The sequence below is a fragment of the Loxodonta africana genome, chromosome 2 (genome assembly GCF_030014295.1).
Source record: "Loxodonta africana isolate mLoxAfr1 chromosome 2, mLoxAfr1.hap2, whole genome shotgun sequence".
In the NCBI taxonomy this organism is placed as follows: Eukaryota; Metazoa; Chordata; class Mammalia; order Proboscidea; family Elephantidae; genus Loxodonta; species Loxodonta africana.
Window position 1 is genome coordinate 170328047 of NC_087343.1, and position 25389 is coordinate 170353435.

Consider the following 25389-nt stretch of genomic DNA (forward strand, 5'->3'; position numbering starts at 1 on the left):
AGATGTTTTGTGCGGGATCCAGGGGGCCGCATTAGAACCTTTCCGGTCAGGATCTCCCCCCCATCAACCTTCCCCCAAATCCCTCCCCTATCAACGATTTTAACGGTCCTTCAAGGAAGGGAGGGGTGGGCGCTTAATTTGGAGGACTTGGTCGGACGAACCACGCCTTTCCCTCGACCTTTGGTCTCTAGGCCACGCCCACAAGGACTAGTTCCAGACCACGCCCCTTCCTTGGGTGCGCGGAAGGAGAACCGAGATGGAGGAATAAGATGAAGATTACATTGAGCCAGCGCATCTAATAGCACGTAGGCCTAGGGAAGACCGCCTTCCGCATGCGTCCTCCGAGGCCGCTCCGCCCCACCTATTTCGCGGCGCCCTTTTGGTTTTGCGCCTGCGCGCTGTTACCCGCGAGCTCGGGCTGGGCGAACACTCACGGAGTGCCGGAGCGCGCAAAGGGGGAGGAGCGCGCATGATCAGGCGCGCTCGCGTCTGGAGTGACGCAAAAGGAGCAGGCGAGTCGGGAGGAGCGGGTGGATAGAGTGGTGCGGCTGGATTGTTTGGTGGGCGGTGCGTAAGGCCGCTCTGGGCACGGGGGTCCCCATCTCACCGGCCCACTCGGTTCTAGGAGCAGATCCGGGGCAGAGGGAGGAGAGCTCCGGGTCAGGGATCGCCGCCGTCGGGGTGTCTGTCCGCCAGCCTGCTAGACCGCGTTTCGCGGGCCCTGCACTTCAGGGTAAGCAGCCCCGCGCTTACCCAAGAGAGGAGCGTGAGAAGATGAGAGAGTGTGGGAGGCAATCGGGGACCTGTGGGAGGAAGGGGGTGGGGATGCGTGTGAGGGGCCGAGTGTAAAAGGAGAGAAGGAGGCCACGGAACAATAGTAATAACAGTAACAACAGCCACAACTATGATAATAATCTAATGATATATGCCAGGACTTTACTAAGCACCTTATCTGGTTCATTCTATTTAACCTCTACAGCAGTCCTCCGACGTATATACTGTTGTTAAACCCATTTTACAAGATAGGAAAACTGAGGCACGAGAGAGGTTAAGTAACTTAAGCAAGGCCACAGCTAAGTAGGTAGCCTGGTGTGGATTCGAATTTAGGCCTGTCTGGTCCTGAGGCCTGTATTTTAACTATCTTTGCTTTACTGGGGGAAAAAAAAGGGGGGGGGCAGGGGACGTTAAGAAGAAGGAAAGGAGGAGGGAATGGATGTGTGTGGCTTGAAGTGGTAGGATGATCTTGAAGGGGAAGAGAGTGATCACGGGGGACTGAGTTGGGGGGAGGACTTGAGTTTGGAATCTTACGGGCCTCCCCCTTCTAACTCGCCTCCTCCTGCTTCTTAGTTCTTGTGGTCCCACAATCCTTCTTCGCTGTTCGGTGGCCATATAAACCAGAACCATTGCTCTGAAGGAGCCAGCTCACAGGCCTGGACCACACGGGTGGTTTTAAGGACGAATTGAACCGCGGTTCCGTCCGGGGCAGTGTCTGCAGACACTGGGTTTGGGGGCGGGGGTCGAGGGGTTGCGGCGGCACCGCGGCAGTGTATACAGAGGATTCTCTTTCGCGCCGCTGCCCGTTCCTGTAACGTGCTGCTACTTCCTTTTCCATATTATCCGAGCAAGGCAAAGCCTTTGTTCAGTCCGCTAGAATACGGAAGTTTCCTTGCACACTTACACAAAACTCGAAAAGGCCAACAAACTCGACATTCTTTACCGAAGCAAGGCCTGGTACTCTGGATTGCTTGCAGAGAAAGCTTGCGGGTGGGTTTATCATTAGTTGCCTGGGGAGCTTTCCTGGGTATATAAGACGCTCTGTTTTGGAGAAGTTTAACCGTAGGTCATCTGGGCGATCTGATCCGATTTGAACTGCTGGTCAGCGCAGGGCAGGAAGTTCAGTAATTCGTAGGTAGGGTAGTGTGTGTGAGTGTGTGTGTCTGTGTACGCATATGCATGTATACAGCATTCCCTCATGCACAGCCTAGTTAGTAGTACTGGGAAGTAACAGTCAGTGCTTGTGTATTGCTTTGGTTTGGAGTGAAGTTGTAGCTTATATGGGAGTCAAGTTTTAAAGTCAGGCTGTGAGACAAACTGTTGCCTGTGATCAGAATTATCCTTAAAAATTGTTTAGGAAGGTCACAGTTGGAGATTGCTATCCTGTTTCCCAGTAAATCCAGCCCATTGTTTCCTTCAGCTTTGAAATTTGTTACTGTTTCTTTGGTTGAAACCCAGATAAAATAGTTAAGTTACATTTAAAGACTCTATTGTACAAATACACATATTTGAGGGGCTATTTTCTCTGTCTTTTTTAGCCAACATATCCAGTAATTGGACTTGCTGAGTTAAATGTGCGTAATATGATTCCTCTTCAATGTCTGAGTAATATCACATGTAGGGGCTTGCAGGCTGTTGTTGGAGCCCTGGTGGTGCAGTGTTTAAGAGCTCGGCTGCTAACCAAAAGATTGGCTACTTGGAATCCACCAGCCACTCCTTGGAAACCCTATGGGCAGTTCTCCTCTGTCCTATGGGGTTGCTATAAGTCAAAATCAACTCAACAGCAGTGGTTTTTTTTAAGCCGTTGTTTATTTCCCCACAGACTTCCTAGATCAGGATTTGGTGCAAGGATGTCTTAACTTATTTTTTTTTCAATTGATCTTTCTTGTGTATTCTCTGTGGTCAGATACATAAAACAGTGGTTAGCTTTTCAAAAGCAAATTCTTCTCACAATAGAAATGATAACTGCCTTTTAAAATGAATGTCTCTGCATTTCAGTTTTCTTATCTGTAAAATAGGAAGATAACACACTGTACAAGGTTGTCCTGAGGATTAACAGAGATGATACCAGATATTGGTGGACCTTTGGAGAATGTGAAGACTGAGTGACTTTGACTTTTTTTGTTGTTGTTGTTAACAGGCCACACACTGTGCCCTATGAGCCAGATTTGGCATCTGAATGCGCTTTTTTGACCTGCAGTTTTTGTTTAAAAAAATTAGCCGCCAGCATTTGAAAGTTGGCAGATTACACATAAAAAGTCAGATTTCTCTTTTTCCTTAGAAAATTGGAAGATCAGACAATGACCCGCATTTCTGCTGTTCACCATAGTTTCTACTTAGCCTGCTTCACTCACTAATACTTGCCTGGCTTCTTTATGCATGCGAAATGTAAGTCTTGATACTGCCTTTTTAAATTACTGTCTCTGAATTTCAGTTTTTTTTTTAATGTGTAAAATGGAGTAGAAGGTAACACTCTGCGAGGTTGTTAGGATTTTTCTCTTTCAGTATTATTTTGAAGCAAACCTGCCATTTCATATCACCTGTAAATATTTTAACATTATCTCCAAAAGATAGACTCTTAAAAAAAAAAAAAAAGTATGTCACAGCATTAAAAAAGAAGCAAACAACAACAAACAAAACAAGAAAACAAGCCCCCCCAAAACAGCGAGTTATTGTTTAAACTTCTGAATGTCTCATAAATGTCATTTTTTGGGAAAGGGGTAACAGCTTTTTTAAATCAAGATCCAAATAAGGCCCCCATGTTTTGTTTTTTTCCCTGAACAGTTTATTGTGGTTTGGATGAAAGTTAACAAAGCAAAAAGTTTCCTTTCAACAATTTATATGCATTTGGTTTCATGAATTACTTGCAGTCCCCTCAGTGTGGAAGCACTCTGTCCGCTTCTTCCCTAGGTTCCCATTTGCATTAGCCCATCTTTCCTGCCCCTTCCTGCCTTCTGAACTTTGTTTTTTGCGTAAATGCTACCCTTTTGGTCTGGTGTCATTGGTTGTTCTGAGGAGCATGTTCTTTATAGGTGTTATTACTTACTTTATAGGGCTGTCTACTGTTTGGCTGAAAGCTGATCTCCAGGAGTGGGTTCAGTTCCATGTTTGAAGGGTATCTGAGGGCCATAGTCTTGAGGGTTCTACCAGTCACAATCAGACCAGTAAGTCTGGTCTTTTTTATGAATTTGAATTTTGTTCTACATTTTTCTTCCCTTCCGTCCAGGACCTTGTAATGTGATCCTGATCAGAGCAGTCCATAGTGGTAGCTGGGCACCATCTAGTTCTTCTGGTCTCAGGCTAGTGGAGGCTGTGGTTTCTGTAGTCCGTTAGCCCTTTGGACTAATTTTCTCCTTGAATCTTTGGTTTTCTTCATACTCCTTTGCTCCAGATGGGATGAGACCAATAGATGAATCTTAGATGGCTATTCGTAAGCTTTAAAGACCCCAGATGCTACTCACCAAGGTAGAATGTAGGACATGTCTTTATGGACTATGTTATGCCGATTGGCCTAGGTGTGTCCCCCAAGACTAGGGTCCTAAGCCCTCAGGCCCGGTGACTCAGTCCCTCAGCGTGTGTGGTTATGGCTAAGGAGCTTTCATAATTTTGCCCCCTGTGTGCTCTACTATATACATGGATATCTTGCAGCACGTACAGATAGGTATGTAGACATATCCTCTGCCAAACCTGTATATGCTCATGGGTGTGTTCCCATACGCCATCCACACCTGTTCAGCTTACATATCTACCTATGTATCCACTTGTAAATTATTGTTTGTTATTGCTGTTAGTGCAGGATTGTGTACGTAATAGTATTTACCGTTGTTGCTTTTTACTCTTTGGTACCTCCATTGTCTTCTTTTGCCTCTGTCATGTTGGGCAGACATCCCCTTTATTGCACATTGCCTTTCCTTTCACTGGAGTTAATACGTGTTTACTATCTAGTTAGTGGTTTTCCCTCCTTCCCCCTCCCATCCCAGGCCCACATATTTTGATTAGCTGATATGGCTCCTAAGAGACTTTTATTTTTTGCAATTTATTTGTTGACAAAACTGGTTATTCTCATAGTCTGGATTTTGCTGATTGCATCTCTGTGGTGTCATTTAACACCTTTCTGTAAATTGGTAGTTCAACCTAGAGGCTTGATCAGATTCAAGGTAAATTTTTTTTTGGCAAGACACTTTAATAGGTAGTGTGGTGTGTTCTGTCAGGCAGCACATATCTGGTTCTCTTTTTGTGATGATTATAGCCATTATGATTATTTTAACAACTTTATTGAGGTATAATTTACATACTATAGAATTCACACATTTTAATGCACAGTTCAGTGATTTTGACTGAATTTACTGAGTTGTACAGCCATCACCATAATTCAGTTTGGGAACAATTCCATCCCCCCAGTTAGATACCTTGTGCCTGTTTACAGTTAATCCCCTTCTCACACCTGGCCAACCACACACTAGTCTTCTTTTTGTCTTTATGGATTTTCCTTTCTGAATATTTAATATAAATGCCAGTATGATTACTGCCCAAATCTATAAATTAGTTAGGGGTTCCAATATAATGATAATCTAGTTCTATTATTCCGTATTCATTTGTTAACTGTAACACTTCCGTGAGGAGAAACCTTCCCTCTAACTACTACTATTTGATTATTCAGTGGTACTATTTATACAGGAAAGTCAAGATACTCATTTTTAAAAATAATAAGTTGTTTAGCATTTTTCACTAGTAACCAATTAGGTTTATTTTAATAGTAAATCATGTACTCAGAGATTTACAGCTCTCTGAGGAGTTTCCATATATTATAGAAATTGTCCATAATGATGTTCCTATTGTCTTTTCTTTGGCCAATGAGAACATCTTCAAGTTGCTTCCTGAGTTCTTTTGACACAACCCTAGTAGTCTTATAAAGCTTTTTTGCTGGGGAGCTTGGATCTACGAGTTTAGTGTAAATACCTTCTAAATTTTTTTTACCTTGCTCTTTGCTATATGGAGGCCAAAAGCATTTTTTGCTGAAGTGCTTTTTATTGCTTTTGTGTTTAAGGAAACATCTCTCAAAAGCCCATGAGTGATACTCACTTCCCCTCAAGTAGTTTATGGTTATGTTTAACATGAGACTAAAAAGGAAGTGCATTTTTTCAGTTAGGGAAATAAGGAAGCAAGTTTGTACCGACTTAACATTAATGGGCATAGTCATGGTTTTAAGCCTTTTGCAGGGAAACACCTTCAGCATGTTTAGAATCTAGAATTCTGATCTGTGCGTTTTCTTAATTGTGGTCAGATAGGGGAATTTACTTCGCATTCAGTCTGGACCTTGTTCTTTTCTGATTTTATTTGTTCATTACCTTTAATTCATGCCCGTTGTGTATAGAATGGAAACCCTGGTGGCATAGTGGTGAAGACCTATGGCTGCTAACCAAAAGGCTGGCGGTTAGAATCCACCGGGTACTCCTTGGAAAATCTGTGGGGCAGCTCAATCCTGTCCTGTAGGGTCGCTATGTGTCGGAATCTACTCGACGGCAGTGGGTTACAGGCGTACAGAACAATACTGGTCCTTTGGAGTACAGTCATGTGTTGCTTAATGTCCATGATATGTTCTGTGAAATAGGATGTTATGTGATTTGGACATTGTACAAACACCATATTATATAAGGCAGTCCCTGGGTTATGAATATCTAAGTTATGTACAACCTGTAGTTACGAACCAGCCCCCCACCAAAGCCTACTGTGTTAAAAATGAGGTACATAGTAACAAATGGGTGCTGCTTTGTGATGTGCATCTAAACATTACTATTATTATTATGTATTACGTTAAAAGTATTTTAGTGTATCTGGAAGTGTTTAATGTTTATGCACAGAAAGGTACACTATATACTAAGACATACATTTGACTAACTGATGTTAGATACGTCTGCTACGTTCTGTTTTCCAGTCAGGATTTCTGAACTGTATTATAACCTTATGGGACCATGGTGGTATATATACAGTTGGACATTGCCCAAACAGATGTTATGTGGTGCGTGGCTGTATTAAAAATGAGAAGAAATGGATGCTACCTTTAAGAATCCATTTCGCCTGTATTTGTTGGGGAGATACCACATAGTCCACTTAGATTTAACTGTAATTTCAGAGAAACATTTGTAGAAGTGCAGGATACTGTGAAAAAAATGGAATCTTCAAGGGTTGCTGACACACCAATGGATTGGTTTCTCAGAAGTTGCTTAGAGAAATGATGAGATGCCAGTTTTGTTTTGTTCTAGATGCTCATTTTCACATGTGCCTATCTTCAAGGTAAAAAGCAAAGATTTTCCTTGCATTGTTCTTTGGAAATCAACTCACATTCATTTTGCCGTTTCTAGGAATATTCCCCTGAATATATACACTGGATTCCCATATTGTGTTGAGGATCGTTGCTGTGGGGTTGTCTTATAGGTAAACACCCTATGATAAGTTCTTTTTTTTTTAATAATCCGCTCATGTTGAGTTTGCTATAATAACAACATTACTCTGAGGCCTTAGTGTATTGAATTTCATCTTGCAGAATACTTTCCCCTCCTCAGTTTCCTCTCATAAATCATTTTGTTCCTGGTTGAATTATCTTTATCTGCCATCTTCTCCATTCTTACTGCTGAATTGCTGTTCAGTTGCTTTACAACATTGTGTGTTTAAAAGTGGACATTAATCAGCCAAATTCTAATTTTCATTGTGGTTTTTAAAAGTTCTGATTAGCAAATGAGATTGGTTTTTAACCATTTAAACCCCTCACTGCATGATTTATTTGCATAAATCTGAAGAGGCACTATATTAAGTTAGTGTCTAATTGTATTTGCCTTTTGGATTGTAGGGAAAAGAATTTTCCTTTTTTTTGTGGGGTGGGGAGAGTCCTCATCCTCGTATTAATCACGGGGTGTGAGGACATAGCATGAGAGCTTAATGTGAGAGTTTTTTTTCAGGCTTTCAGCGATCCCATGTACATTTAAAATGGCTAACGTGATTCTTCTAGAAATATTTCCAAGATTTGGTCTCTCTGAAAAGTGATGTGAAAGTCACAGATAAGGGGATATTTGTGGTCCTTATACAGGGGACTATTTTGGTTTTAGTTTAGTGTAGCCTGGAGAAGCCTGAAAAACTGGGTTAGGGTAGTAGTTTCATTTCTGTGTTAAAGAGCAGCTTAGGCAAAAGTAGTTAATTTCAGTTAAAGAACTGTCTGTGTGTGTGTGTTTGTGTGTGTGTGTGTGTCTTGACAAAGGCACATTTTCCCATCATAAACAATGGAGAATAAATATAATGGTTTTATTGTTTTAACTTAAACCGATGAAGTGATGATAAAATATTGTTTTGTTGACGTCTTATGCCAGTGTGTAAACTTAAGTGATTTCAATATATGTTTTTCCATCCAGATCAGCTCAACCATTGTCTGGCTTGGCCTCTAACAGAGTCAGCGCAAAGTGACTTCTCAGGTCTCTTCAGGATGCCTGCAGCACTTGTGGAGAACAGCCAGGTTATCTGTGAAGTCTGGGCCAGCAATCTGGAAGAAGAGATGAGGAAGATCCGAGAAATAGTGCTCAGTTACAGTTATATTGCCATGGTAAAGGGCGCTGCTCTCTTTGACTCACCTTCTGGAGTGGGCCTGGGAAATGAGTTTAATGTGAGATTTTCAAAAGAAATTTACGTTATAGTCACGATAAACTTGATGGAAGGTTGCATTGCTTTTATGAAACATCAAGGTAGCCAGTGTATTTGAGAAGGGTGTCACCTTTAGTAGCTTGGACTTTTTGTAATGTTACTCAGTGTTCAGAAGTCTTCAAAGCAGGAGTTATATTAGTCCATAGAGCACATCTTCCCAACAGATATGGTGACTGTAACTATATAGTGTTAATTTTTTTTTTTTAGTTGGCAGCATTTAAAAATCAAGAGACCTCATTTAAATTCCAGATTTCTGGCATCTCTGGGAAAATGGAAGAGCTGGCAATATAGGGTCCATATTCCCGCCTGGTACCGAGTAGCTGGAGGGGGAGATAAATGTCATGGTGATATCAGGAGCTTCTGTTAGATGAGGCATGTGCCCTAGCTTGCTCCCGTCCCCGTTACTTGTTACCATCTTCATATACAGCCTGATTTACTCCTTCACCTTAGCTGCCTAGAGTTTGTGACTCCTGCAATAGAGGTTATAGAATGAAGTCGTTAGCTTGGTATTTAGAGCTTTCTATGATGTTGTTTTCATGGAACCCTGGTGGCGTAGTGGTTAAGGGCTATGGCTGCTAACCAAAAGGTTGGCAGTTCAAATCCGCCAGGAGCTCTTTGGAATATGGGGCAGTTCTACTTTGCCCTGTAGGGTTGCTGTGAGTTGGAATCGATTCGATGGCAACAGGTGTTGTTTGGTTTTTTTTTGCGATCTTGTTCCAGTCCTTTTACTCAAGCTAAACTAGGCTATTTATGTTTTTTTCTGAATTACTGTTTTACTTTCATATACTTGTATTTTTATTCATATGTTGTTCTCAACTTAGAATGTTCATAATTGTTTGTATATCCAGCTATAGTTATTCAAACTGCTTCTATTCACATCCTGCTTAGGATCTCCAAGTTGTGCCAAGCTTCTTGATTCTAGTGCTCCTTCAGTAGATATCAACGAGATCAGTATTTTAAGATAGATTTTGTGCCCAAGCTTGGGGGCTTGTCACATAACTTTTATAAATTGAGGTAAAAATTTTGTTTATGAATTATCAGTTCAGCATCTATTGCTCTGTGAAACCTTATGATGAAAGACTTTCTCATTTTCTAGGACACAGAATTTCCAGGTGTTGTGGTGCGACCAATTGGTGAATTTCGGAGTTCTATAGATTACCAATATCAACTTCTTCGGTGCAATGTTGACCTTTTAAAAATTATCCAGCTGGGCCTTACTTTTACGAATGAGAAGGGAGAATATCCTTCTGGAATCAACACTTGGCAGTTCAACTTCAAATTCAATCTTACGTAAGTGTCTGAGACACTTCTCAGCTATTTTTAGATCTGTACTTATGTACAGACTATGATTTCTGATTGATTTGATTAATTGTAAGTTTTATTTCCACTGACCCAGGTAGGGGTTGGATGGAGCAGTCAGGCAGAGGATAGAATAGGGAACCTCAGGAATTAAAGTCTCCCTTTAAGAACACTTTACAGCTCAACATTTAAAAGACAAATAACCCAGTTAAAAATGGGCAAAAGGTAAAGAAGATACACAAATGGCCAATAAACACATGAAAAGACGTTCAACATCACTGGTCATCAGGGAAATGCCTATCAAAACCACAGTGAGGTATCACTTCACATTAACCAGGATGGCCTTAATTTAGAAGAAAAAACAAAGAGAAAATGAATGTTAGCAAGAATGTAGAGAATCGGAGCCCTTGTCCATTGCTGGTGGGAATGTAAAATGGTGCAGCTACTTTGGAAAATAATTCCGTAGTTCCTCCAAATGTCAAGCATAGAGCTACCATATTACCTGGCATTTCTACTCTTAGGCATATACCCAAGAGAAATGAAAGCAGTATCTCCACACAAAAATTTATACATGAATGTTCATAATAGCATTGTTTATAAAATAACCAAAAAGTGGACACAGTTCAGATGCCTGTGAACTGAAAAATGGGTAAATGTGGTTTGTCCATACAAGAGAATCTTCTTGAGGAATAAAAAGGAATGAAGTACTGATAAATGGTACAACATGGATAAAATTATGTTAAATGAAAGATGCCAGTCACAAAACAGCAAATATTGTATAATTCCATTTATATTAAATGTCCAGAATAGGCAAATCCATGGAGAGAAAAAGTAGATTAGTGGTTGTCTAGAGCAGGAGGAGGTGGGGGTTGCGGGACACTGGAATGATTGCTTCATGGGTATCGGGTTTCTTTTTGGGATGATGAAAGCATTCTAAAATTGACTGTGGTAATGGTTGCACCGCTCTGAATATACTAAAAATCATTTAATCATACACTTTAAAAGGGCGAATTGTTTGTGAATTATGTCTCAATAAAGCTGCCTAAGAGCCCAGGTGGCTCAGTGGTTAAGCACTGGGCTGCTAACCAAAAGGTTGGTGGCTCGAACCTACCAGCTGCTCCATGGGAGATGTGGCAGCCTGCTTCTATAAAGATTACAGCCTTGGAAACCCTATGGGGCAGTTCTATTCTGTCCTGTCAGATCGCAATGAGTTGGAATTGACTCAAAGGCAGTGGGTTTTTGGTTTTAAAGCCCCCTTTAAAAAAAAAAAAAAAGGCAAGTCCCCAGTTGTAGTTAGTAGATCAAAGTTTGTTGATTTGCAGTTTTGCCATTTCCTAGCTGGGTAAATTGGGTCAGTTATTTCACCTCCTGTAATTGTTTCCTTATCTGTAAAACAAGGTCATTATACCTGTCATAATAGAAATAAGGTTTAGAGCGGGTGCTAATGAAGGGCAGTTGAATCTGAAACCTTTCCTATAGTGGGCAAATGATGTAATTTTTCAAGAGGGAGATTTTGGGGAGACTGTTGTGCTGATTGTCGGAGGTGTGAGTGTATTTATTAGGCTCGGTTCTTAAATACTGCTTTGTTTAACTGGACATTAAGGGCATTTGATAGCTCAGGAATAACTTTTTTATTGTTGATTTGGTTGGTAAGGTGATGGTAACATTGTTGTCTGCTACTTCTCTTACATTATCTACCGGCTAATGAGTGAATACCCTGTTTTTTAGAGAGGACATGTACTCCCAGGATTCCATAGATCTCCTTGCTAACTCAGGACTACAGTTCCAGAAACATGAAGAGGAAGGGATTGACACATTGCACTTTGCAGAGCTGCTTATGACATCGGGGGTGGTTCTCTGTGACAACGTCAAATGGCTTTCATTTCACAGGTCAGTCCCAGAGAATGTGTACCCTCTCTACTGCTGTGGGTCTCACGAGAGCAGGGGATTGAATTCCTTGCATTTTTTGTGGTCCAGTTGGCTCTGTTCTTTTGATCAGCAGCAGTTATTAAGTTGAAGTGGTTAACTGTTGCTCATGTTTTGGCACTCATACTGATTTGTTTCACACAGTATCAGGGTCTGTGATTGGCCACCGGGGTGTATATCCCTGTGAAAAGGTGGAGGGTTGGGACGATGGCAGAATTGGCCCTCTTTTTACTGCCTTTTAGATGGCTGTCCTGGAGCCTTCCAGATTCCCCATAAACCAAAAAACCAAACCCGTTGCCGTTGAGTCAATTTCGACTCATAGCGACCCTGTAGGACAGAGTAGAACTGCCCCATAGAGTTTCCAAGGAGCGGCTGGTGGATTCAAACTGTCAACCTTTTGGTTAGCAGCCGAGCTCTTAACCACTGTGCTGCCAGGGCTCCAGATTCCTCACAGGAGATGTTAATTTACTTTTTCAATATTTTTGAGTTTTTGATGAATAAAACTTACATTTGAAAACCCTTGAGTTCTCTTTGATATCTCTCATATGAGTCTGTTATTTAACAGAAACTTCAGATTTCAATAGGGTAAACTACTTTGGAAGGTAAGACTGCAAGAATCCATAACATGAGGCAGTATTGTAAGTTTGGAGACAGAGTTGTTGAGTGCTGTAGCCCGATGGCTGCTGCTTTTCAACCTCAGTGCCTAATTCTCTCCTCGTAGTGGCTACGACTTTGGCTACATGGTAAAGCTCCTTACGGATTCTCGTTTGCCTGAAGAGGAACATGAATTCTTTCATATTCTGAACCTTTTCTTCCCATCTATTTATGATGTGAAATACCTGATGAAGAGTTGCAAAAATCTTAAGGTATATAATATTATTCCTAATACCAGTAACATAAAAAAGGAGAGGAAAAAACAAAACAAAACTTGTCATTTTGCTTTATCACTATTTGTTCAGCATGCATTTTTTGAGTGCCTGCTAGCTGCCAACACTGTGCTAGACAGGGTGTAACAGGGAGCTGACTGGCCCAGGGATTTGTGTGGCAGCCCTCTGCACTCTGCAGCCTTCATGCTAAGGCAGGCATTCTTTACCTGAGGCCCGTGAACCTAGTGAAATAGGGGGCAATTTGTTAGAGGTGGGATTTTCAGTGTACCGGATTCTCAAAAGAGTTCTTAATTGTAGAAGTTAAGAATCCATTACCCTAATAATTGTTGACATATGAGGTTTGCCATCTAAAATTTGACTGGTATTTACTATTTTCTCAACCTTGTTTTATAGCAGTTTGGACTTCAGAGGATAGAGGTCTGGCAAAACTAATGATATAGAAAAGAAAGGAACAAAATGTGGACTATAACAATTTAATATTTGGAGAGAAGAAAAGAGCTCAGGGCTAGAAAGTGGATGCTGCTGGGTGTTAAGTAAATGGCCTGTTTCCACTTCGTGCCATCAAAAGAAGCATGCTAAAGAGTGGACTTGGGTGACTCTGGTAGAGGAATGCCGAGTTTGTAATATTCCTTTGTTTCCCCTTCTCCTCCAGGGAGGTCTTCAGGAAGTTGCAGATCAGTTAGATTTGCAGAGAATTGGAAGGCAGCACCAGGCAGGCTCGGACTCACTGCTGACGGGGATGGCGTTCTTCAGGATGAAAGAGGTAAGCTCTGTCGGAGCCCAGGGCCTATCTGTGGTAACTTGCGAAGGCTGCAGGGGCAATCTCTGTGGGCTGAGGTTTGTTGAAAATGTATACTTTCTGTTGGAAGTTGACAGTCACTTCGAAAGCTCTTTCTGTTATTCCTTTTATGGAGATCAACATGTTAAATGTAGTTTGAGAGGCAAAAGCATGCTACTTAGGATGCTCAAGTTTGGAATATACTCAGTGTTCAAAGGGGCTCTAATTGCTTTCAGTTACTTGCTTTTCTTCTGATATCTGTAGTATGAACACATTTGTTAATAGGGTCGCTATGAGTTGGAATCCACTCGAAGGAAACTGGTTTGCTTTGGTTTTTATATTAGTGAAAGGACTGAATTTCCTTTTAGTTTCCTTACTCACCCACTCAGGGTTTAAAAATGTAGTTGAAGAAAGAGGTAGAGGGAGTGAGAAGCTGCTTCGAAAAATTAACTGATATGTATAAAGGTGGAGCTCCTTTTCAGAGCCAGGAACGTGGGAAAGGGAATAGCTTTTCTCTTACTCTTAATCATAAACTACAGCCAGCTGCTATCATTACTATGTATGGGGCAATGATCGAAGTCACTGGCTCTCAACTGGGGGCAATTTTGCGTCCTGAGGAGACATTGGCAATATCTGGAAGCATTTTTGGTTTTCATTACTGGGGGGGTGCTGTTGGCCAGGGATGATGCTAAACATCCTACAGTACACTGGACAGCCCCCTGCAACAAAGAATTACCCAGCCTGGTAGTGCTGAGGTTGAGATGCCCTGCTGTAAGTGCTTAGTGTCCTCATCACAACTCTATTAGAATACCAACCCCATTTTATAGGTGGGACTTAAAAAGAGTTGAAGTGAATCTGTAAACATCACACAATGAGTTAGTCTGAGTCCAGAGCCCGAGCTCTTAGCCATTGCAACTGCCTGTTAAAGAGAAGGGTGGCGGAGATGGGCCAAACAAACAAAAAATCCGTTGCCATCGAGTCGATTCCGACTCCGAGCAACCCTGTAGGACACAGTGGAACTGCTCCATAGGGTTTCCAAGGAGCAGCTGGTGGATTCAAACTGCCGACCTTTTGATTAGCAGCTGAGCTCTTAATCACTGCGCCACCAGGGCTCCAGAGATGGGCCAGTTGTACTGAATAGCAGCAGTGAAAGAACTCCTGGAAGGATACGTCTGTTCAACAAGGAAAGTTTGTATTTAGAGAAGAGAGTGTGAAAAGACTATGTATAGGAAAAGTCGGGGGCCTTTCTGTCCCAGTTTCTGGTTTGCTAGATTTCCGGGGATTCAAGAGAGCTGAGAGGTGCTGATGTGGTGGTGTTTAGATTTTGAATCTCGGCATGATTTTCACCTTGAGTTCTCTGTCCTTTTCTGCAGTTATTTTTTGAGGACAGTATTGATGATGCCAAGTACTGTGGGCGGCTCTATGGTCTCGGCACGGGCGTGGCCCAGAAGCAGAATGAGGATGTGGACTCTGCCCAGGAGAAGATGAGCATCCTGGCCATCATCAACAACATGCAGCAGTGATGGCGGCGGGGCTCTGCCGGGGCGGGGGCCTGCCCCAGAGTGGTGCTGACCGTGCTGACTGGTCTCTGCATACTTGCCTCCTTCCCTGAGAGAGAGTGCTTCTTTTGAGCAAGCTGTACCTACCATCTGTGTCGAGCAGAAAGACTTCCGTTTTACCGAAGACAAATGACGTCTTTATTTTAGATCTAGAAGAGGGGCATTTACTCTGAATTTGTAAACAAGTGTTTCCTATTCCTCATCCCCAAGCCTCTCTTCTCCAGTTGCCTCCTGCCACCAGCATCCATGGTTCCTTTGACACCTTTTTAAATATCTAGGACAAGTCAGAAACAAATTAGTAAAATGTATATAACTCTTACCTGTTGTCATTCTTTTTCTTTTAAATTTGTTACTAATCTCTGAGGGTGAAGACTTTTGCTATGATTCTCAGCTGAGCTGAGGGCTTCCAGGGAAAATGGAACAAAATGGTGTTCTTGTGAAGTGGGTTATAAATGTTGTCTTCCTTTCCTTTCTTTTTAAATTTTTTGACCCTCTCGAGGACATCTACTTTCCTCACACTTTGGTGGTCTTGCTTTATGTACCTGTACTAATGAATTGCTCAGTGCTGAAATTTGAAGACCAGATAATGAAAACTTTTCTTGAAAGCAGACATTCTACTCCACTCCTCATGAGAAACTTCATAATGGGTATCAAGTTACCACTTAGGTGTCTTGAAGTCTGTGTTCCATTGTGCCACAGAGATCTGCTGTCACGTGTGTACCATCTGAAATCATTTTAAGTTTTCATATAATAAAATATCCTGGATTTGATCCTGAAGGAAATGAATTAGACCAGATTTATGGGTCATAAATCTGTTGTATTTTCAGTAATGTGATTTCAGGTGGTCATCTGTGTTCTCTCACCTCTCCTCTCTGTTTTCCCTACTTTTCCTTTCAGCAAACTTGATGCTGGTGAGATGATTATTGTGAGTACCAGAAATGTGAGTCTTTAAAAAATTCTAGTAGTTACAAGTTAACAGGGCAGTAAAGGAATTTGATTTTTGTTGATAGAGTTCTCTTGGAGTAGTATCCCACAACTGGGGAGGAAGCTCAGGACCTTTTTTTTTTTTTTTTTTTAAGCTAGTCATTTAAAAAGTACACTATATTTTTTGGATGACTACAGTATGGACAAATAAAAAAACCAAAAATCCCTTTAGAGTGACAGAAATTAAAACTGGTAACTCACTGAAGTGGATGAATAGTCTTACATTTTAAAAACTTACAGGAAACCCAATTTGAAATGATTAAAAAATGTCAAGTATTATAAGCTGGTATTTAAGATGCTTGTAAATATTATTTATGTTTTTAATTTTGTAAAATAAAGATTTTTTTTTTAAACACTGGCATAAAGGTTGGTCTTTTATAAATATCAATCGTTAGCTCTGGAGCATGGTCATCTGACTTCAGTGATATCGAAGCATCTTGTTTATCCTCAAATGCTTGCCCCCATTTTCCCCAAGTTGGCTTGTCACACATTGTAGGTTTTTAATGAGCAACTGTGTACATGGAATTGCCTCTCCACCTCATAGTCCCTGCTGATCATTGGGCCTTACTAGGAAAAGAGTTTATTTCCTGGAGCTACTCTTACATGTTGGATCAGCTTGTTAATTAGTGAAAATCCTTTAGACAGACTGAACGTCTGATACCCTCCACTTTGCTCAGGACCATTTCTAGCCCTTTATGTTGGCACAGAAGATGATGTGGGGTTGTAAGAAGTCAGGTATAAGCGCAGATCTAGGATTTTGACTGGGATGCTCACATATACAAAGAGCTAAAGGCATTTCACTATAAGATTTGGGATAAAAGCAGCATGGGCCAGTGGTTCACAACCAAGGTGCTTTGGCCTGCTGGTGACTGAGCCTTAAACAGATAACCTTCCAAACTTGGATCAAAATGGGGAATTTATCTTTGCCATAGTTGAGGACAAACTCTTACATGTGAGGAGAAATGTTAAGATGGAGAGTTGAACTCAGTGTTGAGTGGGAGGGGTAGTCTGGTCATGGCATGGGAGGAATAAGACACAGCTTATTAAAGTGGTGATAAAAAAAGAGCACAAACCCAAGGGACCTGAAACCAGCAATAACTTATGTACACCAATGTTCACTGCAGCACTATTCGCAATAGCCAGAAAGTGGAAACAAATGCTCATCAATGGATGAATGGATAAACAAAAAGTATATATGTAACAGTGGTATACCACTCAGAGAAATGAAGTCTTCATACGTACTACAACAGGGACAGGGCTTGAAGACATTATTGAGTGAAATTAGCCAATCACAAAAAGACATATAACCTCATATAAAAAGGCAAGAACAGGCAGATGTATAGTGACCAAAGTTTATTAGTGGTTACCAGGGGTGTAAGGGGAAAAGAGAGAGTTATTGCTCATGGAGCACTAAGTTCTGGTTTACAGTGATGGAAAAATTACATGGATTAACGGTAAGGGTCGCACAACTAGCTAATATCACTAGGTTTACACCTGTAAAAAATATTGTATTTACAAAAACAAAAAAGCTTCTGAGGCTGCTTATGTGCAACCAATGCCTCACGGGATTTGTTGGATTTCTTGGTTTGGAGGTTTAGGATCATGGTTTCATGGGACATCTTCCCAGTTAATTGGCCTATTACAGTGTTTAGTGTTTCAGTTCTACCTCCTAGTTCGTTATGTACTGCCTATGGTCTAAAAGCTTGCAAATGGCCATCCAAGGTACAACTGATCTTTATTCGCCTGGAGCAACTGAGGAGATTCAGGAATACGAAGAAGAAATGCAATGTGTGGCTCCATAACCAACTGCCTCCTTTGCCATGAGACCAAAACTGGATGTGCCCTGTTACCATTACTGAACATTCTGATCAAAGATTCTGTAGAAGTATCCTGATCAAAAGGGGAAGATGCAGAGCAGAATTTCAAATTCTCATGGAATCCAGACATTCTGGAGCCACTGAGGCTGAACGAGCCCTTGAAGCTACTGCCCTGAGATGATCTTTAAATCTTAAACCAAGAATAACTTTAAGTCTTTAAACCCAAACCCAACAGTTTGATTCATAAAGAATGTGCCTTGAGCACTGTGCTCTTTTAAGAACTATATGGGATCAAACTGACAACAGAACTTGATAGATAGGAACCTTAAGGGGCAGCGAGTTTATGTTAACATGGGAAGAACAATTCGGAAAAGGGGGATGAGGATGACTAGACAACTTGAAGAATTTAATCAATGTCACTGAATTGTACATGCAGAAACTGTTGATGTATGTTCTGCCGTGTATATTCTTAACAAAAAATAAGTTTTGCTAACTGGAAAAAAAAAAAAAAGAGCCCAAGTCTATTAAAACTGGCAAGAACTTTGGTTTGTGTCCAAGTGCACACAAGGCTATGTGAGGAGCCCTCGTGGCACAGTGGGTAAGAGTTTGGCTGCTAACTGAAAGGTTGGTTGGTTTGAACCCACCAGTGGCTCTGGGGGGGAAAAGACTTGGCTATCCGCTCCTATAAAGATTAACCCTCCCCCTCCCCCCAAAAAACCTACTGCTGTCAAGTCGATTCTGACTCATAGTGACCCTATAGTACAGAGTAGAACTGCCACATAGGGTTTCCAAGGGGCGCCTGGTGGATTTGAACTGCCGACCTTTTGGTTAACAGCCATAGCGCTTAACCACTGTACCACCGGGGTTTCCCTGTAAAGATTACAGCCTGGGAAACCCTATGGGGCAGTTCTACCCTGTCTTATAGGATTGTTTTGAGCCGGAAGAGACTCAATAGAACACAACAAGGGCTATGTGAGCAGTTATTCTCAGAAAGGAGGTGCTGACGGGTAACCAAGAAAATTCTAACTATTCAGTCCCTCCACACACACTGCCACGTTAAGTGTTCTAACCCAATAAGGTCTAACACCAAGCATAAGCTTAGCCGTCAGCCAGTACTAGTACGAATTAGCTCGGTTTAGATCCTTGAAGTCCAAACTATTAATGAAGAAAATTTCCTTTAATTCTCAAGTTTATTTTGGCCCCGTTAGACACTCACTAGGTGCTAGGGATTAAAACAGTACATTGAAGACATCATCTCTATCCTCACTGGAATTTATAATGTGTTGCCAAGCAGTAAATAATTCACACATACAATTTGTGAATTTTACTAAAGTATAAGACACTGATGTTACTCAGGTTGAGGTTCAGGGATCGTCTTTTCAGAGAAAGGACATTTAAACTGAGAGCTAAAAGATGAGGATGAGACAGGCTGGCAGAGGAACAGCATGGCTAAAAATTCTGAGGTGAAGAAGGAACTTGGGTTCCAGCAGCCAAGACTGGTGTGGATGGAATCTCCAAGGATGGATGAGTGTTCAAAGGAGTCCAAGAGGCAAAGGCGGCAAACCAGGCAGGGCCTGTGAGCCACATTCAAGATTTTAATCTTTTTTTCCTAAGAGCAATGGGAAACTACTGAAAATTTCTTAAAGCAGGGAATAAACTGATTTGTAATTTAAAACAGTCACTGCCATGTGGACAAGATAAGCAAGAGCAGATTCAGAGAGATGTTGGGAGGTGACTGCAGTTATCTGGCTAACAGAAGTTGGTGCTTTGGACTACAGTGAAGGTAGAGGAGAGAGAGAAAATTATACTTTCGGTGGGGGATTAAGGACCAAAAATGATTTTTGGAAGTTTGATTCAACCCCTCAGTGCTTTGGCTCTTTGTAGTTCTCATTTTCCGGTCATTAGGGAGAAATAAATGAGAACCATTCATTCGAATTAGAATAGTTTGAAGACATTATTCAGTATTGGAAAGAGAAGTTTATGAAGAAATAGGCTTGTGTCATTTCTGTTATTCTTACGCTACTGGGTAGTTTTATTGCTTAGCTGTGAAGTAGTAATTCTTGTTCTTATCAAAGCAGTAACAAGGAGTACACAGGATTTCTCCACCGAGAGGTAATGATTTCGGTAAATCACAAACCAGTTAAGACAAGTGCATTTACAGTTTCTAGTTTAATAATACTGCTCTGTGCTCGACTGAAAGGGAATAATTTTTTTTTCCATCTCTGTAGGTGACGCTGTTCGTTTTAACAAAGACTGAGAAATGGTACCCAGTTCTCCATCTAGCTATGCCTATTTACCTTTGCAAACAAGAGGATTCTCCAGCCCAATATCAATACATCCTCCTCCTATAGTTAACTGTGTCAAGAACTAGGAGGGTCTAAATTCTACCATATTTCCATTTTAGAGCATAGCACCTTTTTAAACTTGACAGCTAGCTCTAATAAAAAAAATCAGTAAGTCAGATCTTTGAATTTTGCCTCTTAAACCTTTTCCTTCCTAGATAAGAGTTCTTGTTAATGACATTTCATTCGTGCTGTCCACAACAACCCCAACGCTAGTAACTAACTGAAAAATAAACTGGACAGTCAAGCAGAAAAGCCTTCACAATGAATCCCAAAAGAAAACAGTTCAATTACTGGGGAGGAATGCTCCCTCTCATACCCACCTGATTTTTACATTCCAGCAACTGGGATAGTACAGAAACATCTGTCTCTGTTCAACTGTTTCAATAACCACAAGAAAGACACACCTCAAGAGAGTGCTCATTAAAAAAAATAAAATAAAAAGGAAAGGATTTATAATTTAGTATTATAGCTCCATTATTCTAAAATTGGAGTCCAGTGATCTGAAAGTAAGCAAAATTAGGAATATGCATTTTTCTTCAAAGAGTATCTGTGGCATTCATCTAATTCTCAAAGGGTCCTGTGATCCAAAAAAGATTAAGAGCCAGTGACACAGTGCTCTCTTCCTGAGCTGTTTGATCATCGATCATTTCTTATAGAACAGAAAGGATAAGACACATGTGAGCCAGTTATCTGTTCTTCTCAAGCTTTAGTAAATGATTTGTCCAAATAAACAATTACATAAAACAAAACCAAAATTTTGATTGAAAGTTCAGACAGGATAAATAGTCAACATGATAGGTAAAAGGCCTATTTCACATTCAAACTTCAATCTCTGAATGGGTAGAGGGGGAGGACCCATGTTAACAAAAACACAACTAAAAAAATCATACCAATAGCCAAAGAATGCAGCAATTCTATCTCTACCGAGAATGACATGTTTACGATTAGGCAAAATATTTAGAAAGGTAGCTTGTGTTTAAGATAACACTTTGGGTGATTAAAAATGTTTCTCCTCTTTGGGTGAAACCTGCATAAGGCTTTAGAGATGACCAACACTCACTCCACGGGTACCTTCTGAGTAACTACTACTGGCTTTTCATACTCTTTCCTCCAGTAGGAAACCATAATTAAGTCCAAAGAATCCAACTCTATAACCAAGTCAGATTCTGCTCTGTCTGAGGGCAGTGTTGATGCCAACTTGCCCCTCATATATACTGTTTTGGGTAACTGCAAAAGAATCTAGGGATCAGAGTAAATATGTGGCGTAGTGTGACTGCAGAGGTGAAAGGTGCCAAACATTCAGAATTTGGCACAGTTTCTTGAAGGTCCTTGAAAGTTCACGTGCAGGCCTGGCAATGTCTTCTGTAAACTCTAGAGTTGCCGTATTTGTGGAGGAGCTCTTCAGCCTGTTCCTGCATTTCTGGGGTCACACAGCCAGGATACTGGGACCTGATGTGAAGCAGGACGAGGCAACACTCCAGCACATCTGGGAAGGGATAGCTCTGAAAGACGACACAGGATTGAGAAAGGAAGTATTCGCAAAAGAACCGCGAATGCCTGCACAAGACGCATCCATAACAGCAAGATTCCACCTACTGACACTTCTCAGGCACCATCTTATAGGCCCTTTTCTGCCCTTCATCTGTTACTCTAAGGCGAGACAATACTCAAAGCTGGGATGGCTACTGGATGTCCTTCTCAAATGACACAATCTTTTCTAAAGCCCAACTAAGTCAACTCCAAAAAGGATGCTTCTATTGTGGTTAGGCCCACATCCAAACCTAACTGTAACCTATCAGATACATGCTACCACTTTTGGTTTTGCTTCTATCCACACAACTACAAAGTGTTTGGTTTCTCTGAGGTCTAGGACTGCTTGTGTGGTCAGTAATTCTCACATCTGTGCTAACCAAAGGGAACTGGATCCTAACATTTTGAACACACATCTATGTGCAGAGTTCAGTAACTGCACTGAGAAGTGGATGGTCCCTAAGAATTTGGTATACTGAGCTGATAATACAAAAACGTAATGTTTTACCAGATGAACTGCTATAATTCTTACCTTAATACTCTCAGGAAATTTAGCCATTCTCTCATTTGCCTCTGTAAGTCTTTTGGTTAATTCAGGCAGGGAAACTGGTTCATTTTTTTCTTCTTTACTACTAATAAAAAGATAGTATAAGTCATGCCTTCCCCAGGTAATTTTTGTCTTTATTACTATCCTACAAATAAAAATTCTATTGTTATCTGACTCTTTATCTCTGCGTCTTTAAATACAAAGGTCAACAGACAGTAATTTAATGTGATGTGAAATAAAACAAAATTTTCAAAATGCAGTATGACTGCCCATTATATTTTTCCTAATTCCCAGATCTTAGACATACAGTCCTAGTGAGGGATGACTTTCAGAGCATATGACTGAGCAGAGCACAGAGGGCCTGGGTTTCTGGGGGGGTAGTTAGACTGAGCCAGTCACTTGCAGATGTACGGATGCACATTTTTCTGGGTAGAGTGTCTTAAGTTTCTGAAAGGGTCCTGTAATCCAAAGGTTAACAACCACTTGGTTAGAGAACTCTTTAGTTTTTCTTGTTATAAAAACCAAGCCTACAGTTGCCTAGAATGTGGCAACTTACTAGACAAGTGACTTCAGTCTCTGATTCATGCTTTCAATGGGAGTATTGTAGGACTAAAAATAGGGGTTTCAAGGTTTCTTAGTTTTATTTTTTTAAGTTAGTAATAATAGCTCTAAGTTTACTGACTGCACTATTTACTATGTTCCAGTCCCTGTGCAGAGAGGGCCATAGTCATGGTAAAAGGCACTCAGCGTAGTAACCAACTAGTAACTGTTAATCACTGTAAAACCCCAGGGCAGAGTGCCAATGGTAAAGCAAGCTCAGCTCTACAGTGATGGGTAATTGGCTCCTGTCCTCCCCTGGCATTCGGATCATCTGCGATCTTCACAGTTCAGTGTGCAGTTTTGCATGTTACCCTTCTTGTCTGCTTTTTGTGGTAGTATAAAACAAACGAAAAACACTATTTCTCAAAACACCTGAGGTAGGGGCTCGTACCCCATTTTACAAATGAGGAAACTATTAAGAACTTGTATGAGGTCACACAGCAAGGCCAGGATTAGAACCCATGTCCAACTCCAAAGCCTGTGCCTTCATCACTACATCATGCTGCTTCCAAATGACCTCATTCAAATCATCATGTACTTATTTTTATCTTGTTATATGACAATTCGGCACAGTATTTTCAATTCCATCTCGTAGGCGACTCAGTACTTACCACTGGCTCTGAGGACTAGAGGGGGACCCTTCTCCTTCCTGCTCAGACTCCCTCTTGTCAGGACCATTCCCTGTGGACTCACAGAGCTGATTCTTCTGGTGCTGGCGGATCATTTCTGCCAAGGTCTCCTGGACTTCAGCAATGGTTCTCTGTGAGTTCTGGAGACTGGCATGCCTTTCTGAAAAGAGCTCCTTACAAGCACTCAGCACTCTCTCACTTTCTTCCATGAGTCTCAAGTCATGTTCTGGGGGCCTGCTTAGCTCTAGCTGACAGGAAGCCACAGGGTCAGCTTCTTCAGGGCTGGCATCATCCAACTGCTGGCTGTGCTCAACAGTTTTCCTCCTGTGATCAACACTTACCCAGACACAGGATTCAGGGTAAGGCCTGGAGAGAGACCACCAGAATTCATACAGGCGTCCGTACAGAAAAAAGGCCTCCAAACTTTTGAAAGCTGCTGTGCCAGAGGCCTGATGGTCACCCAGTTTCTCTCTTAGGTGATCACAGCCTAGGAGAAGAAGAAAACGATTTTGGGTTGTACCTTTCTTTATCTGCCAGAAATCTGGCCTCCTGCCCTCATGTTCTGCTTTCTACCATCTAAGACGCAGATTCCAAAATAAAGGATAGCAGCGTGATCCATGGGACCACATGTCTCCCACCAAAAGCCAGCTGGAGCTAAACATTTCCTGACTTCGGACAATGTTCTCACTGCTACAGGCTAGTCATCAAAAAGTATTCCATCTGTCTTAGTGAACTGAATGCTCTGGGGTTATGATCCAAGAGTGCTTCTGAAAAATTCAAAATTATTCTAGTTCAGTGGCTAATCCTGCAGCCCAAGGAATTTTGTTATGTTTCTCCATTCTCTGGAGTCCCTGGGTGGTGTAAACTGTTAATGTGCTCAGCTGCTAGCCAAAAGGTTGGAAGTTCGAGTTCACTCAGAGGCACCTCAGAAGAAAGGGCTGGTGATCCACTTCTGAACAATCAGCCATTGAAACCACAGTTCTACTTTGACACACATGGGGTCACTGTGAGTTGGTGTTGACTCAATGGCAACTGGTGGTCTCCATTCTGACTTATTTGTGACATTACTCTCTCTTTTAAAGTGACTGTGTACAAAGTATGTAGAAGGCTGTAAGGTAGACAAAAGAAAAGAGCTCAGGTACTGACTATCTCTTGACTTTCTACTAAAATGACCTAACTGGCCAATCTGTTTCTTTTAAGAACCTGTGTGTTCCTGGTGCTGTGCCATCGGGTGGCAGCTATATTGTTTACGAGTGGGCATGCTCCAGGCAGAGGTGGTAGGCCTTTACCCTCAGGAAGAAAGACAGAGTAGACTTCCTGCATGATGGTGAAGTTTCCCGAGTCATAGCTCCGGACCACAGCTCGAAGCAGCGCTTTCACGGCCTCATCCCAGGAGGCCACCTGCTGGCTCAGCAACGCCAAAGTCAAGTCGTGGCAAATGTGAAGCAGGAGCTGGAGGAGGAACCAGGAGTCTCAGTTAAACATCCGCCCAAAGCATGTACTGAGGACACCAGAAATGCTCCTACTAACTGCACCGTTTAGGAAAGGTCTTCCTATCTCCTGCTTTTACTTTCCTATCAGAAACTTTCATATCTAGTTGCACTGGAACGCACATTGTCTGGCGATAAATTCTTCAAGTCACAAAATGCTCGAACATTTGCATTTAAGTAAAACAAAGAATCTGGAACTTTTATAAATGTTGTAATTTTTCTTTTTAGAAACAGGTAATATTTAAAATTTAGTAATTTTAAGTGTGCAACTTAATGAGTTTTGACATACATACATAGTTCTATAACTATCAGCACAACCAAGGCAGAGAATATTTTCATCAACCCCAAATATTCCCATGTGACCCTTGGTAGTCAGCCCCCTCTCCCCAGCCCTAGCAACCATTGATTTTTTGCTACTTTAATTCTGCCCTTTCCAGAATTCATTTAAATGGAATCTTAAGAGTATGCAGTCTTTTGCTTCTTGGTCCTTCCACTCAGCATAATGCTTTTGAAATTCACTGTTGCTGAATCTCAA

General features: G+C 41.4%; 2 protein-coding genes across 10 annotated transcripts in view; one reads left to right on the forward strand and one right to left on the reverse strand.

Moving 5' to 3' along the window:
- Nucleotides 1–487: 487 nt before the first annotated feature.
- On the forward strand, nt 488–18232 carry CNOT8 (CCR4-NOT transcription complex subunit 8). 5 transcript variants are annotated; one of them, XM_064278686.1, is made up of 8 exons: nt 488–733; nt 3056–3162; nt 8178–8365; nt 9560–9753; nt 11491–11652; nt 12410–12554; nt 13228–13338; nt 14727–18232. In XM_064278686.1, the coding sequence occupies exons 2-8, from the start codon at nt 3150–3152 to the stop codon at nt 14874–14876; spliced, it is 963 nt and encodes a 320-aa protein (XP_064134756.1). In that variant the 5' UTR covers nt 488–733; nt 3056–3149; the 3' UTR covers nt 14877–18232. The 5 variants fall into 5 exon arrangements, with proteins under 5 accessions (XP_064134756.1, XP_010590412.1, XP_003404671.1 ...); XM_010592110.3 differs by lacking the exon at nt 3056–3162 and adding an exon at nt 7137–7209; XM_064278688.1 differs by lacking the exon at nt 488–733 and adding an exon at nt 7137–7209 and having other exon boundaries at nt 3055–3162.
- A 2512-nt stretch (nt 18233–20744) lies between these two features.
- GEMIN5 (gem nuclear organelle associated protein 5) overlaps nt 20745–25389 on the reverse strand; it is a 38558-nt gene continuing 33913 nt past the window's right edge. For 3 of the 5 annotated variants that reach the window (XM_023550946.2, XM_064278682.1, XM_010592125.3), the window contains 4 exons: nt 24654–24816; nt 23347–23851; nt 22121–22220; nt 20745–21560 (listed from right to left, as the gene is read on the reverse strand). In XM_023550946.2, coding sequence (XP_023406714.1) covers nt 21396–21560; nt 22121–22220; nt 23347–23851; nt 24654–24816 — 933 coding nt within the window. In that variant the 3' untranslated portion in view covers nt 20745–21395. The remainder of the gene's footprint in view (nt 21561–22120; nt 22221–23346; nt 23852–24653; nt 24817–25389) is intronic. The other 2 variants (XM_010592136.2, XM_003404859.3) reach the window with 1 other exon arrangement.